The sequence below is a fragment of the Plecotus auritus genome (assembly GCF_963455305.1).
Source record: "Plecotus auritus genome assembly, chromosome: 3".
NCBI lineage: Eukaryota > Metazoa > Chordata > Mammalia > Chiroptera > Vespertilionidae > Plecotus > Plecotus auritus.
The window spans coordinates 169,902,006-169,918,676 of NC_137772.1; the positions used below are offsets into that span (position 1 = coordinate 169,902,006).

At 43.8% G+C, this 16,671-nt stretch overlaps 1 protein-coding gene across 9 annotated transcripts in view; it reads right to left on the minus strand.

The window, feature by feature from the left end:
• Nucleotides 1-16,671, minus strand: part of RBMS2 (RNA binding motif single stranded interacting protein 2) — a 60,344-nt gene that overhangs the window by 17,418 nt on the left and 26,255 nt on the right. For all 9 annotated transcript variants that reach the window (XM_080662665.1, XM_080662663.1, XM_080662666.1 and 6 more), the window contains exons 2-5: nt 15,967-16,133; nt 11,275-11,333; nt 9,426-9,517; nt 7,843-8,000 (exon numbers count right to left, since the gene is read on the minus strand). In XM_080662665.1, coding sequence (XP_080518791.1) covers nt 7,843-8,000; nt 9,426-9,517; nt 11,275-11,333; nt 15,967-16,109 — 452 coding nt within the window. In that variant the 5' untranslated portion in view covers nt 16,110-16,133. The remainder of the gene's footprint in view (nt 1-7,842; nt 8,001-9,425; nt 9,518-11,274; nt 11,334-15,966; nt 16,134-16,671) is intronic.

The window sequence follows — 16,671 nt, forward strand, 5'->3', positions numbered from 1 at the left end:
TGTAAAAAAATCAATAAAATATATTTAAAAAAAGAAAAGAAAAAAAAGAAGAGGTAACCCCAGCTTCTAATGAAGTTTCTCTCATCTGGCTCCCGGAGGAGTCCTGAAAGGAACCATGGAGCTCTTTAAGCTATGAATACATGTTCCAAAGCAGATACTGACGGATGGGCCTACGATTGTGTCTGGTTCATAAATAAGAATACAATAAACAGAGGCTGTTACTATTACTTTTTTATTACAAATTCAGTGGAAATTGTTCCCTCACTCTCATAAAACTACACAAGCTAAGAATTTTCCACTATTTATTTTTGCTTCTGGTTACTTATCAAGGTCTAATTAGCTATTCATTAAGATTTCATGGAGAAACCAAGATGGCAGCATAGGTAAACACCTAAACTGCTGCCTCGCACAACAATTTCAAAACTACAACTAAAAGACAAAACGGACACCATCCAGAACCACAGGAAAGCTGGCTGAGTGGAAATTCTACAACTAGAAGGAAAGAGAAAAGCACACAAACTCAGAGGAGCTGCGAAAGGCTGAGGTATGGAGATGCGTGCGCGGAGAGGACTAGCAGCTGAGTGCGTGGCTGGCTTTCTCAAGCAGGAGGGAGACAGAAGCTCCCGACTGTGCTGAACTCCAGTTCTGGGCGAGACTCTGGGAACCCAGACTCATTCAGGGGGAATCTGGACTGTCAGGAAAAGAGAAAAGCACATCGAGACTCAGGGGAGCTGCGAAAGGCAGAGGTCCAGAGGCGCGCATGTACCGAGAGGACTGACTGCTGAGTGCGCGGCTGGCTTTCTCAAGTGGGAGGGAGACGGAAGCTCCTGACTGCGCTGAACTCCAGTTCCAGGTGAGAATCTGGGAACCCAGACTCATTCTGGGAGAAACTGGACTGTCTGGCAGAGGGTGGCTTTCTCTCAGAGGTGCTTACAGCAATTACCGAGGGACACTGAGACCCAGGGGCCTCATAGGGCAGGGCTGACGGGAAGCCAAGGCTGTCTGCTCAGCCCTGAGACTCCACCCCATCCAAGCTGAGCACAGAGGCTTTTGCAATTTTGCAAGTCTTGTCTCATAAGGCTGTCTCCAGCACAGAAGTTCTCCCAGCGTAGACACAGCTGATCCTCACAGCCAATTAGCCCAGAGGTCAATTCCTCCCAGTGATACCAACAACAATCAAGACTTAACTACAACAAGGCTGTACACACAGTCCACAAAGGGGTGCACCAAGAGTGTCCACCTCAGGTAACTGGGGAGGCTGAGCCACTGGGCCCTATAGGACACCTAGCACACAAAGCTACTCTACCAACTCAGGGAAGCAGAGAAAATGTGGAGACAAAGAAACAGATCACAAATGAAAGAAATGGAGGAAAGCAAACGACTGGATATAGAGTTCAAAACCACGGTTATAAGGTTTTTCAAGAATTTCCTGGAAAAGGCCGATAAATTTAGTGAGACCCTCGAGGATATGAAAAAAGACCAACTAGAAATTAAACATACACTGACTGAAATAAAAAAATATTATACAGAGACCTAATAGCAGACTAGAGGAACACAAGAATCACGTCAAAGATTTGAAATACAAAGAAGCAAAAAACACTCAACCGGAAAAGCAAAAAGAAAAAAGAATCCAAAAATTTGAAGATAGCATAAGGAGCCTCTGGGACAACCTTAAGCGTACCACCATCCGAATTATGGGGGTGCCAGAAGAAGAAAGAGAGCAAGATACTGAAAACCTATTTGAAGAAATAATAACCGAAAACTTCCCCCACCTGGTGAAAGAAATAGACTTACAAGTCCAGGAAGCGCACAGAACCCCAAACAAAAGGAATCCAAAGAGGACCACACCAAGACACATCATAATTAAAATGCCAAGGGCAAAAGACAAAGAGAGAATATTAAAAGCAGCAAGAGAAAAACAGTTTATTACCTACAAGGGAGCACCCATACGATTGTCAGCTGATTTCTCAACAGAAACTATGCAGGCCAGACGCGAGTGGCAAGAAATATTCAAAGTGATGAATAGCAAGAACCTACAACCAAGATTACTCTACCCAGCAAAGCTATCATTCAGAATTGAAGGTCAGATAAAGAGCTTCACAGATAAGAAAAAGCTAAAGGAGTTCATCACCGCCAAACCAGTATTATAGGAAATGCTGAAAGGTATTATTTAAGAAGAGGAAGAAGAAGAAAAAAGTAAAGATAAAAATTATGAACAACAAATACATATCTATCAACAAGTGAATCTAAAAATCAAGTGAATAAAAAATCTGATGAACAGAATAAACTGGTGAATATAATAGAATCAGGGGCATAGAAAGGGAGTGGACTGACAATTCTCGGGGGAAAGGGGTATGGGGGTTGTGGGAAGAGACTGGACAAAAATCGTACACCTATGGATAAGGACAGTGGCGGGGAGGTAAGGGCAGAGGGTGGGTTGGGAACCGGGTGGAGGGGAGCTATGGGGGGAAAAAAGAGGAACAACTGTAATAATCTGAACAATAAAAATGAGTCTGTAGGAGGAAACAATAATAAGACAGGTTTAGGGCCCATGGTGATAGAAAAAACAATGGGAACTATGTGAGTTGAAGTATCTTGCTGGGGAAAGAGGACAGAAAATCTAGACTCCAGCTCCTGTTCATCTCCCAAAGCTCTATGGGTTAGACAAGTGGTCGGCAAACTGTGGCTCACGAGCCACATGAGGCTCGCGAGCCGCGGTTTGCCGCTCTGTTGACTAATGAGTTTGCCGACCGCTGGTATAGATCAAATAAGATAATCTATCTAAATGTGTCTAAGAATTGTAAGGGCCCATATAATACAAGGTACAGTATCTTGCCCTCTTTTCATATTTAAAGTCTCACTATATTTTCCATGCCAATAGCCACTAAAAGTATAAACCATTCCTATGACGGTGTCACTATAAAAGGCCTCAGATGGAATGTTTTAGAGAAAACCACGTTAGGTATCCTAGAGCAGAAGTCTTCAGCTGGGTTACTCCTATTCCTTAAGCTTAAGATTTCAAGAGTCTGTAGGAGGAAACAGTAATAGACAGGGTTAGGGCCATAGTGATAGGAAAAGGGTGCGCAGGCATAGAGAGTTTCAAGAGAATCACTTTCAGAACCTCAACAGTCTCATAAACTCTTTCCTAAAACTGATCTGCCTGGGGGACTGGTCATGATCAGTAATGATCAAAGCTCAAGTCCCCTCTCACAGTCACTCCTCTCAATTTACTTCACACTCTCCCAAAACTCAAAACAAGGCAGTGGTAAATGAGTTACAAATTTTTTTTTTGTATGTCAGATGCTCCCAATTCTTCCTTCCATAAGCTGGAGGACTCCGTAAATTGTCAACTGACACATTAAAAAAAATCAAATTTGTTGATAAATTACCCTGGTTCTTGGCAAATGATTCAAAAGGAATTCAAAGAATCCCTATTTTAACAAAACTCTTCCCATCCCCGCCCTGGCTGGTGTGGCTCAGCTGTTTGGGTGTTGTCCCATGCACTAAAAGGCTGCTGGTTTGATTCTCTGTCAGGGCACATATCCAGGTTATGGGCTTGATCCCAGATAGGGGGCATGCAGGAGGCAGTCAATGGATGATTTGATTGATGTTTCTCTCTCCCTCTCTCTCTAAAAAATCAATTTTTAAATCTTAAAAAAAACCACACCACTCAAAAATCTCTTTCCATTCCCATTTACTTATTTGTATGAACAAAGTTTCTCAGCATGAAAACAAAACACAGGAACAGAATTGATATTAAACCTTGTCTTGTTACAGCAGTGAACAATATTCACTGATGGCTGCATGACCTAATTAGAAAAATCTAAACAAAATAAAACGTATTCATGTCATAGGAGAAGCATTTCCAATAAAATTTACTTCCTATAGAATAATTTTGTATCAACATTTAAATATACTTATGTTGTTTGGGGCAACTGGGAACTAAACATTATAAAAAGAATTTTTATCCTAGTCAGTTTGGCTCAGTGAATAGAGCGTCGGCCTCCAGACTGAAGGGTCCCAGGTTCGATTCTAGTCAAGGGCACATGCCTGGGTTGTGGGCTCAATCCCCAATAGGGGTGTGCAGGAGGCAGCCAATCAGTGATTCTCTCTCATCATTGATGTTTCTATCTCTTCTTCTCTGAAATTAATAAAAAATATATTTTAAAAAGAGAATTTTCTTATGGGTTCATACATATATAGCCTCAGGGCCACTGGAAAAATTTTTAATTTATATACATGTTTTTATTGCAGAGAAGTATGACAGAATGGTCCATAAAAAGACTTTCAACTATAAAAATGTTTTACACTAGAATACAACACAAATGGAATAAAAATGTAAGATAAAGAAGAAAAAATGGAATTTTTTAAAAATATATATTTTATTGATTTTTCACAGAGACCAAGGGAGAGGGATAGAGAGTTAGAAACATCAATGAGAGAAAAACATTGCTCAGCTGCCTCCTGCACACCCCCTACTGGGGATGTGCCCGCAACCAAGGTACATGCCCTTGACCGGAATCGAACCTGGGACCCTTGAGTCTGCAGGCCGACGCTCTATCCACTGAGCCAAACCGGATAGGGCAAAAAATGGAATGTTATAAGAAAGATGTAAGAGTTATAACTAATAAAAAAGAAATGCCCTATGTATTTTTAAATGGATGATTTTGTGTATCAAATTGCTATGACATTTAGATCTCATTTGGATACACTGAAAAATTATATAACAATATGATTTAGCCCTAACAGGTTTGGCTCAGTGGATAGAACATTGGTCTGCGGACTGAAGGGTCCCAGGTTCGATTCCGGTCAAGGGCATGTACCTTGGTTGCAGGCACATCCCCAGTAGGGGGTGTGCAGGAGGCAGCTGATCGATGTTTCTCTCTCATAGATGTTTCTAACTCTCAATCCCTCTCCCTTCTTCCTCTCTGTAAAAAAATCAATAAAATATATTAAAACAAAACAAAACAGTATGATTTAAAATATCAATGTTTACATTTTGCTGGAAATCATACTTAGCAAGAACCTAAATGTTTCAAGAACATTTGTAGTTATTAATGTAGAAACATGCAAGAGATTTCATAGTTTTTCAAGTCTTTAAAGCCACAGTTCCCAAACTGGGCTCTGAGACACCCTGGGTCATTGTGGTGTGCTCGCAGATCCACAGCAAGGAATATTTTAAATTTCTGAAGAAAATACAGCAACATCTGTTGGATACTGTGTGAGCAACTAACTCTAAATAGTTCACCATTGCAACAACAGATCACCCTACAATCCTTTTGATAATGTATTTTTGCAAAGCTGGTTTTTCAAAGGTTGCTATGACAAAAGCAAGCACCATAAGAAAATCAATGTATAACAGGAAATGAGGGTATAGTGTCCAATCTGATTCCAAGGTTTGACAACTTGTTCAGTTTCCAACAGGTACACATCCCATTAGTAAGTATAGTTATTTAACGTTGCAATATATTTCCTCTTTCAATGTATTTTCTCAAGTAGCTATAAAATTGCTAAGATATGAACAATTTTTAAAAATATATATATTTTATTGATTTCAAAGAGAGAGAGAGAGCTAGAAACATCATCAATGATGAGAATCATTGACCGGCTGCCTCCAGCAGGCCCCACACCAGGGATTGAGCCTGCAACCCAGGCATGTGCCCTAACCAGGAATCGAACTCAAACCTCCTGGTTCATTGTTTGATGCTCAATCACTGAGCCACACCAGCCAGGAGAGATATGAACACTTTTTGAGTTGTTTAGACCATTTAATTACCTAGTAAATTGAACTGTTAAGTGTGGGGTTTTTTTGGTCTTGGGGAAAAATTTAATAAGACAACTGCGGTGCCATGATCTGAAATGGGTTGGGAACCTCCGCTTTTAAAGAGTATGGGAACAAAAATGTTTGATGACCACAAGCCTCAGAACTCTCTTAGTTGTACTTGGGATTGCCAGCAGGTGGTACTACCAAGAGTGAGTTGGCTACAGAAGCCCTATTCCTAGTTCCCACGGTTTGAAACACTCCAGAGTAAAGGAGTGTTCTTGGAACAGACAAGATATAAAACAAAAAGGGACCTTAGTCCAGTAGTTTTCAAATTTAAAGAAAAAACAAACACCACAACAGAATCTTCTTTCAAACAAAATCTTAAGATAAATAAAAGCAGAGCCTAGCTGGTTTGGCTCAGGGCATAGAGTGTCGGCCTGCAGACTGAAGGGATTGAAGGGTCTTGGGTTCGATTCTGGTCAAGGGCACATGCCCTTGTTATGGGCTCGATTCCCAGTAGGGGGCATGCAGGAGGCAGCTGATCAATGAGTCTCTCTCTTCATTGATGTTTCTATCTTTCTCTCCCTCTCCCTTTCTCTCTGAAATCAATTTAAAAAAGAAGAAGGAAAAAAAAGCAGAACCATTTCTTAAGTAGGACAGGGGAAGCTGATGCCCTACAACAATGACACCTAAGCACCGAGGAAGGTACGCTAGAGAGCTCTGCAGCACTAGGGAACACCATAAGAAAATCACTCATCTAAATCAATCTCCACAGCCCAGCTGGCATGGCTCAGTGGTTGAGCGTTGACCTATGAACTAGGAGGTCATGGTTCAATTCCTGGTCAGGGCACATACCCAGGTTATGGCCTCCATCCCCAGTGGGGGGCGTGCAGGAGGCAGCCAATCAATGATTTTCTCTCATCATTGATGTTCTATCTCTCTCTCTCTCTCTTCTTTCCTCTCTGAAATCAATTAAAAAATATATTTAAAAATAATAAATCAATCTCCAGAGTCGACCAAGACTCATAAAGGTCTGCTATCACATGGACAGTTAGTGGCAGAGTTGGTTCCAGAATCTAAGTCTCTCAACAGATCTGAAGGTAGACCAGCTCTTCCACTTCATCCTAACTGACCTGGAAGCCAGAAGTATTAGGGCTCTGCTTCTAGCACCCACTCCTGGGACCCCAGGGACAAGTCACTTCATCTTGGGAACTTTGGTTTCCTTATCTATAACATGGAGAGTTAATATTTCACAGGGTTGTAGTGATGATTAAATGAGACAATAGGAAGATACAGAACACTTGCTTTATGGGCTTGTACAGTACCAGTGACATTAAATCTATTAGAAGATGCAGAATTATTTTATTCTGGTTGGATCTGGAGCAAAGGAATAAAGGCTAGAGTAGCAGAAAGTAGTGGGGAAAGGACAAGGATTTGGGGCACATGAACTTTTTAGTATTGTGACCTATAATTAAATAAACTTGATTTACTTTTGATAGGGAGGACCTATCATCTGATAGAGAGAGCACCTGAATTAATCTGAAAAATAATCATTATTTTAAATCTTAGAACACATATACTTATTAGTATGTGAATAGGGGGTTAAGTTTTTCTTAAGTTTCCTTTCAAGGCTTGTGCAAAGCGATTGAGGAGGTGACTCAGCTGTGAACCCAGCAAGCAGAACCGATAAGCATGGTCAGGCCAACCCACCAGGAGTCAAAACATCACCTCATCAACATCATCTCATTGCCTGATGACTAAAGGATAATAGCTGACGTCCATTCCTGGCTTCACCCTAGCCCCTTCCCCTATATAATCCTGTCCCCTGCACCTTGCTAGAATGCAAGATTTGCTGCTTGTAAGCACCCTGTCTTCTTGGTTGGCTAGCCTTTTCGATAAACGCCCAATAGGATTCACCCTTGCCTTCGTCATTGGACACAATGACAGGTAGCCGGAGCTTCCCCATGACACTATCAAGTACTTTTGGCCAATTGACCGGTCCCTTGTGGGAAAGGGGGGCACGGATTTTGTGACATTCTTTATTAAACACATCATTTCCCATTCTTGGCATCCCTCACCTTGCAAAGCCAACCCCTCTGCTGGTCCCACTGGTGTCTCGAAGGATCCGAGTGGAGATAACTTGGCCAAAGGGCTTCAGCATTCCCTCCAGTTCTTGCTCATCCATTGACAGTGGGAGGTTTGATATGTATAAATTTGTGGGGTCCTGCTCCTGTTGCTATGGAAATAAAAGAGAGAAAATGAAGCTCACATCTCAGCCTTCATCCACAAAATAATATCTCAGAAAAAAGATAACAGGAAGGGTCCCACATAAACAAAGAGAATCTTAACTATTTGTAACAAACCCCTAGTCCTACTACCATGGGTTGTATATTGAGCTCAGACCCTCCCCCCCCCAAAAAAAAAAAAAAAAAAGAGAGAGAGAGAAAGCAGATTTAATATCATCAGTACTGTACAAGCCCATAATACAAGTCATTGATAAAGTGTTGGCTGTCTCTTTAAGAACTAGGCAGAGCAGCTCTCCTACTCCCCCAGCAGCCGGGCGCAGAGGCTGGATTCTCTCGGACCGCCTTGTTCGCTGGCTGGATTGTTTTGAGTAATCCTCCCCCCCCCCCCCGCCCCCCTCTTCCGGCCACAGCAGACTCCTCTGAGTAGGAATGCCTGTTCACTCCCTGACGGAGGGAAAGCAGGAAGAGGGGAGAGGGGAGAAGGAGGACGGGAAGGCAATGGGCTGGGGCTGCACAGAGGGCCACATGCGTAGCTCCCTGGTCCCCATGGAGCGGAAAGCTCTGGTCTCATAGGAACTCTGCAGAGTCCTACATCCGCTGTCAGGCTTTTCTACAGAAGGAAGAGGTGGGAGGGCCCTGCCAGTAGGCAAAGCATACACAGTGGCTACCACGTCCCATAGCTGCCTTTTTAAGGATTTCAGCAGCCACTCTGCTCTAGATTGTGGGTCACAAGCAACTCAGTCCCTCTTCTGCCTTTCCCTTCAGGGCTTCCATTTTCTTTAATTATAGAAAAAGGTGGCTGGCAGCCCTGCCTCATCAGCGCCACATACTATTCACAAGGACTTCAGACAGGCAAGGGGGCAGTGCCACCTGAGAGCACGCGGGAGGGGAAAGCCTCTGGATTCCTAGTCGTCCAGATGGAAAGAACAGCTCAAGGCAGATCTGAGGAGGGACGTCTCCTTCCCGCTGGGAGGTCCCTCCCCCCACGCCACACCACAGAACCGCCCCACCCCAGGGAACAGTCCTGGGAGGTGGAACGCATTGTTCTGAACACTGAGATGCACAACTGGCTTCTTCAGAGAATGTTGCAAAACTCCCACAAGCTGTGTGGTAGGGAAGTGTGGAACCAGGGTGGGGATGGGGAGACAGCGGGAGGAAGGGAGCAAGCCTCTGGACCCTCCTTCCTGCTTATAATACTGGACAGAGCTACCTGCCTATCGTCTTCCTCCAGCAGCCAAGGGGTGCTAAACGGGTCCCTAGCCCAGACTGCCTTTGGCCACATAGAGTAACAAATCACTGCAGGGGGCCTTTGCCCATCAGCATCATGGTTCTCGAGTGATGGAAACCTTGGAAGTGAACCTTGTTGCTCACCACAACCCCTTGGAGGGAAAGACCTGGGCAGCACCCTTCCTTACCTTTGCCATCTGTGCCTGGACACCACTGGCTTTCAGTGCCGTTACGGCCTTCTGTGCAGCTGAAGGACTGTCAAAGTCCACAAAGCCATAGCCTGGAATGGAAACAGCATCAGTGGGCGGTGGGGGGATACGGGGGCAGGGGGGCGGTAGGAGGCCCAGGCTTTTCAGGAGACAGAGGAAGGGTTCTGATCCATGTAATAGAAGTGGTAGGGAGGTTTCAGGTGCATATCTACATGCTTCTCAAACCCTGTGAGATTTGGTCTATTTTTTAAAGAATATGTCTTTATTGATTTCAGAGAGGAAGGGAGAGGGAGTGAGAGAATCATCATCATGATTAGCTGCCTCCTACACACCCCCTACTGGAGATGGAGCCCCCAACCCGGGCATGTGCCCTGACTGGGAATGGAATCCATGACCTCTTGGTTCAAGGGTTGACACACAACCACTGAGCCACACATTGCTGGGCAGTTTCAGTTACTTTAAAGCTCAACGTGCCCAGGGCAATAAGGTCCTTGTGGTGTCCTTGCCTTTCTCCCTCCCTCAACAAAGATGAGGTTTCAGGAAGAAGGCTCTTCTAATAATCTACAGCACCCCCCACTCTGACTTCTTAAAGTAACAACCCTTCCTCTTTTCTAGCCACACCCCAGAATGCTAGGCATGGGAATACAGCCTCTTTTTTTTTTTAAAAAAAAATATATTTTATTGATTTTTTACAGAGAGGAAGGGTAAGGGATAGAGAGTCAGAAATATCGATGAGAGAGAAACATTGATGAGCTGCCTCCTGCACACCCCCTACTGGGGATGTGCCTGCAATTAAGGTACATGCCCTTGACCGGAATAGAACCTGGGGCCCTTCAGTCCACAGGCTGACGCTCTATCCACTGAGCCAAACCAGTTAGGGCAGAATACCACCTCTTTTTAAAATTATGTAGTTTTATTGATTTCAGAGAGAAAGGGAAAGGGAGAGAGAGAGAAACATCAATGATGAGAATGAGTCATTGATTGGCTGCTTCCTACACACCCCCTACTGGGGATCGAGCCCACAACCCAGACATGTGCCCTCACCGGGAATCGAACCGTGACCTCCTGGTTCATAGGCTGATGCTCAACCACAGAGCCACACTGGCCAGGTGGGAGTACAGCCTCTTCCTGGCAGATAACCAGCTACCTGCTGGAAGAAGTCATTCTCCACTTCAACCTACATACTTTGCCTCTCCTACAATTCTTACATCTCCACCTAAAACTGCTCAAAACCCAACAAAACTATTAATCCTCCCAAAATCATACCTACCAAGTCATCCACCCCACTACCACCAAAAAGCATTTACAATGCTTTGCTAAAGAGAAATAATCTCACTACCCATAAACACCATCCAATCCAGGGGAACATGAGATTCAAAGTAAGCCCAAGGGACCCCAAGACTCTTTTGTGCAGACTTCTAGCCTTAGGTCCCCAGAATAGCATATGCACCTCTAGCTATCTGGTCACCAGAGAGTCTAAATATCTGCTAGTCTTAAAACGTTGTTATTGATTGATTTTTAGAGAGAGAAAGTGGAAAGAGCGGGAGGAAGAGAGAAATACCGGTTTGTTGTTCCACTTATTTATGCATTCATTGGTTAACTCTTGTATGTGCCCTGACCGGGAATCAAACTGGCAACCTGGGCATATCAGGATGATGCTCTAACCAACTGAGCTACCTGGCCAGAGCTCTGCTGGTCTTTTAAGTCTGGACACCTCTGAGATTTCTCTCCGGCCTTGGGTACTAGGGACTTGCAGCAGTAAAGGGCAGAGACAAGGGATGGGCTCACTGACAGCTGCTCTCGATCACCAAGGACAGCTCTTTCTCACCTTTGCATTTGTTTGTGGTCTTGTCCAATATGGCCTTCGTGGAGACAATCTTGCCATATCTAAGGGGAAGAAAACGCAAAGTGACCATCTGGGGGCAGGTGTGTAGGAAAGGACAGAGAATGAGACATCTGGATGAACCCAAGTCCTTTCTCCACTCCCACTACGACAACTGATCCTACCCAAACCTTAATAACAGGCAAAGAGAAGATGAATTTAAAATATTAAGCTTATCATATAAACCTAATTGCCAAAAGAACCCACAAGAAATAAGGCAACTGTAGTCCAACACATTTCTCTCTTCTTCTCCAACTAAGACTCAGACACTAGAAAGAGATTACTGTCTTTTCAGGAGAGAAGCTTGGCGACATACACATCGCAGAATGTGCAAGGGCAGTGCTCAGGCAGGAATTCCTTAAGGACTAAAAACAATCCTTGATGTTACTTATCTTCTTTTGGACAAACACCATTCCTCCTATGAAAAACCTATAGACATTTATCTTCTCTGACACCCAGTTCCCTATCCCTCTACTGATTGAAGGTCAACCTGAACCAGATTTCTTATGCTCAAATCCTGGTTCTACCTCTTTGTAGCTATGTGTGATCTTGGACAAGTCATTTAACCTTTCTGTGCCTCAGTCTCACCATCTGTAAAATAGAAATAGGATTGTTTGGAACAGGAAATGAATATAAAGCACTAGTGTTTACCACATGGTAAACATGTAAAAACTCTTAATTACTATCACTGTTATTATATTCAAGTGACCTCAACTTTAATCTACTGCAAATGGCTCTCCTGCTTTACTGTATTCTAAAACTTCTATTTCTCATTGTCAGGATTTGAGTGTGTTAGGAGGGGAGTGGGCACACGACCAGGTAAGAAAATTATTCAGCCCTGGCCTGTTTGGCTCAGTGGAAAGAGCATTGGTTTATGGACTGAAGGGTCCCTGGGTTTGATTCTGGTCAAGGGCATGTACCTTGGTTGCAGGCTCGTTCCCCAGCCCTGGTAGGGGTGTGTGCACAGGCAACCAATCGATGTGTCTCTCACATTGATGTTTCTCTGTCTGTCTGTCTGTCTGTCTGTCTGTCTCTCTCTTTCCCTTCCATTCTTTCTAAAAATCAATAGAAAAATATCCTCAGGTGAGGATTAACAAAAAAAATTAAAAAAAAAAGGAAAGAAAATTATCCAAAACTTGATGACAAGGCAAAATGATGATTTCATATCCTTTCAACATCATTCTGGAATATTGGCCCACTCAAGCCCAGCCGCCATGGCTCAGTGGTTGAGCATCAACCTAAGAACCAGGAGAGCACAGGTTTGATTCCCAGTCAGGGCACATGCCCAGTTTTGTGGGCTCACTTTCCAGTGGAGGGTCGTGCAGGAAGCAGCCGATCAATGATTCTCTCTCATCACTAATGTTTCTATCTCTCTCCCTCTCCCTTCCTCTCTGAAATCAATAAAAATATATATTTAGCCCTAACCGGTTTGGCTCAGTGGATAGAGCGTCGGTCTGCGGACTCAAGGGTCCCAGGTTCGATTCCGGTCAAGGGCATGTACGTTGGTTGCGGGCACATACCCAGTAGGGGGTGTGCAGGAGGCAGCTGATCGATATTTCTCTCTCATCGATGTTTCTAACTCTCTAGCCCTCTCCCTTCCTCTCTGTAAAAAATCAATAAAAATATTAAAATATATATATATATATATATATATATATATATATATATATATTTAAATAAAATAAAATAAAATAAAATAAAAGCCCACTCAAGGTATATTTCATTATCTAGCGAGTTGTTTCATTTACTATTTACTACTGATTGGGGCCCAGGTTTAGTGAGGATACATACTAAATGTTGATGTTTACCCAGTAGAAATGCAAATAGTTTCTGTCCAGTAGGAAAGAAAGTCCCAAAGGTCACTGTTTTATTGTTCTCTGGGATATGAACCCATTTTGTATGTAACCCAGCAATCTTATTCCAACATTCTTTTTTCAGTACCTGTAAACACTCTGTCCCTCAAATGCTTTTTGAACTCATTTTACCATCCTGCTGGTTCCCTCACCAATGACTGGAATAAATCTTTGGCATGTGTCCACCTATATTTGTATGACAGTCATGTTTTCAACATTTTGAAAGAGCATACTTTGGCAGCAGAGCGGGGTGTCACACGTCGGGGATTAGATGAGAAGTGTTCCACTAACGAAAAGTCTCTCCATTCCACTCCAGGCGGGTGAAAATATTAAAGAGAGAACCGATAACACTGACAAAGATACAAGTACAAGATTTAACTAAAAACGCTTAGCAGGGACTGAATTTAAGACCAATATCCCAAAGAAGCATTTTCCTACCACTCTTCTCATCCCTAAAGCTCGTAGGACGGTTGATGTATTTGTTTCGCTCCTTGGCGACCTCTCACTGACTGTTTTAGTGGGGCTTCTTGGAACCAATGGATTAGAAAGAATAAACTAAGCAATGCCTTGGAGGCCGGGAAAAGAACACATTAAAATGGGGGGGGAGGGGTGATCCTAGTTCTTCAGGGCTACATACTTGGATTCTTTCCCAAATTTAGGCAAAGGAAGAGCTGCATGAGACTAGGTCAGAGGACACGCATGCTGCTATCCCTATGGAGGCCCCAGGGTGGAGCTTGCTGTGGTCTGAGCAGCCTGAGACTGAGCTCAGAATTTCCAGGCAGCTGGCAGCCGCTGAGCCCCTCCTGCCGCTTCCTCCTCAGACGGAGCCCCTCCAAGAGAACTGCGAGCTCCAGTCCCAGACTCCACGCTGCCTCTCCTTCCCACCCACCAGGGCTTAGGATCCAGCCACTTGTACTTCCCCTGCAACCCGGAGAGAGACCAACTGGGACAAAGGCAGGACGTCCTTCTACGCATAGGAAACACCCTTCCCAGAAAGGTTTAACTCCCAGCTCACAGCGTCCATGAGGGGTCTACTCACCTGCTCTTCTCAGCCTCCCTTTCATCATAACTCACCTAGAACCCACGCTTTCCCTGCCTCACTGCCACTTCTCCATAGTCCCCTTTCGGACTCCTCACTTCCATCCTACATGCTGACCCTGACTATTCTCATCCCTTCAGACACAGCAGAAGGTAGGGCAACTGCTGAAAGGGCAAGATGAAAAAGTACGTATAGTGAAGTTGAACTGAGCTTTTTCTCTGTCATGCGGAGTGAGGAGATTTCTGTAGCACAATATATCTAGGACAAGAAACACAAGGTGCAGAATGAAGGAACTAGACTGATAAGATATTCTTTTCCCTCTTAAGCCAACATTTCTGCCAGTTTCCATTCCCCCAAACATTACTAGTCCTCGACTAAGTGCCATTGAAATACCTTCCTAGCAAGGTAAGCTGAGTTAAAGGAACCCGTTTTATAGATACATCTAGCCTTTTAGGTTGAATTTGTGTAGTCTGGTGCTAACAAAAAAATCCATATGATTTGCAAACCACATCAGAAGAGTAAGGGATTTATAGAGTACATATGATGCCTCATACAACTATATTTTGCAGGCAGAATGTTCTGCTTCTCTAGGACTTGGAGCACTGGAACTTACATGCATAATTGTGGGAGTCTGAATTTCTGTAACCACTTCAGAAAACGGTTCAGCAATATCAACAGAAGCTGAACAGATGCACATCCTCCGAGTCAGCAGTTTTACTCGGCGGTATATACACAGCATAAAGGTGTACACACGTGCACCAAAAGGCATGTAAAGTTCAGAGCAGCACTGTTCATAGTGAGGTGATACCTTTGGGGCGGGAAGGAGATAGAAACGGAGAGGCAGGCTTTTGAAGAGTTGGCCGTGTTCTGTTTCTTGATCTGGTAACAATAAGGGTGTGTTCACCTTGTAAAAAGTCACTGTTGTAAATACACTTATGGTTTGTGTGTTTTTCTGTGCACTTGTTATACTTCCAAACAAAGTTTTTAAAAATGGTAAATTTACATAATCGAAGGTTCCGATTTTTCTCCTTCTACCATCCACTTACCAAAATTCCGCTTTCCTTCTCCCCATTAATGTTCCCATTTCATCTCCAGACTTTTTCTCCGTATTATTTGAAACATACACTTTTCTGCCTAAAGGAAATGAACTGGCATTTTTGCACACTTGCAATTTTCCCAGGATTCTTAACAAGGCTGATTCCATGACAGTTATCTCCACCTTATGACTCAGTCTACTCCGAAGAACCCCGAACGTCTTTAGAGGGAAGATGCAAAGTGACTGCCTCTTTCTCCACCTTCTTCTTTATCCACTGCTTTGAGGGCTTCTCGGGTTCACTGGGTATATCTCTAGCAGCAGAAACTCTTTGAAGTATATAATTCCATTGACTAGTCCCACTTTCTTATATCCCTCCCTGCCTTCTAATCAATACCTTTGGAGATACTGAATATTTCTGTTCAAGGTGTAAGGATAGGAATCTTTCCACCAGAAAAGATTTTACTTGCTAGAAACAGAGTCATACACTGGCTTTAAAAGCCAGCCTTGTCCTGGCTTTCCTCAGAGAAACACCAAGGTTTTATATATTAGTAGCAGGTAGCATTTCTTTCAGAGGGGCTGCTGAGAAACCTTGTGACTATGGAGTAGAAGGAAAATAATATTGTATTTCAGGATAAGAGTATCTGGCAACAAGCCAGCATCACCCAATCTATGCTGTCCCTGGAAGTCTACCCACACATACCCCAACTTACGACTGACACAACTTGACAAGGTCCTGGTCAGTAGTGCCTGGTTGCAAACCCCGGATGTAGAGGTTGGTTTTGCTCAGTTGGTCATTTCCATTGCTCCCACTGCTGCTGTTAGGTGTACTGTTGCTTGGACTAGGTGGTGCCATCTGCTGAGACAACGACACATATGGCTGCAAGGAGACATAAGGAACAGGAGGTCAAAAGGATTATACATGCAGATGTTAGAGAGTGAGGAAGATCCTGGCACCTTGGAAAGAATGATTTCGCCCTAGCTGGTTTGGCTCAGTGGATAGAGTGTCAGCCTGCGGACTGAAGGATCCTGGGTTCGATTCTGGTCAAGGGCACATGCCTGGGTTTCAGGCTCGATCCCCAGTAGAGGGTGTGCAGGAGGCAGTCAATTGATGATTCTGTCTCATCATTGATGTTTCTTTCTCTCTCTCCCTTTCCTTAATCTGTGTGTGTGTGCATATATATATATATATATATATATATATATATATATATATATACTAATAAAAGAGAAACATGCAAATTGACAGTACATCTGCTACACCCACAAGCCACGCCCACAAGCCAATCAGGAGCGAGTATGCAAATTAATCCAACCAAGATGGCTGCAGCCACAGAGCGAGCAGGAGGCTTGGGTTTCCCCAGCGATGGAGGAAGCCAAGCTTCCTGGCCAGCCCTGGCCTCCGCTCAAGGCTACAA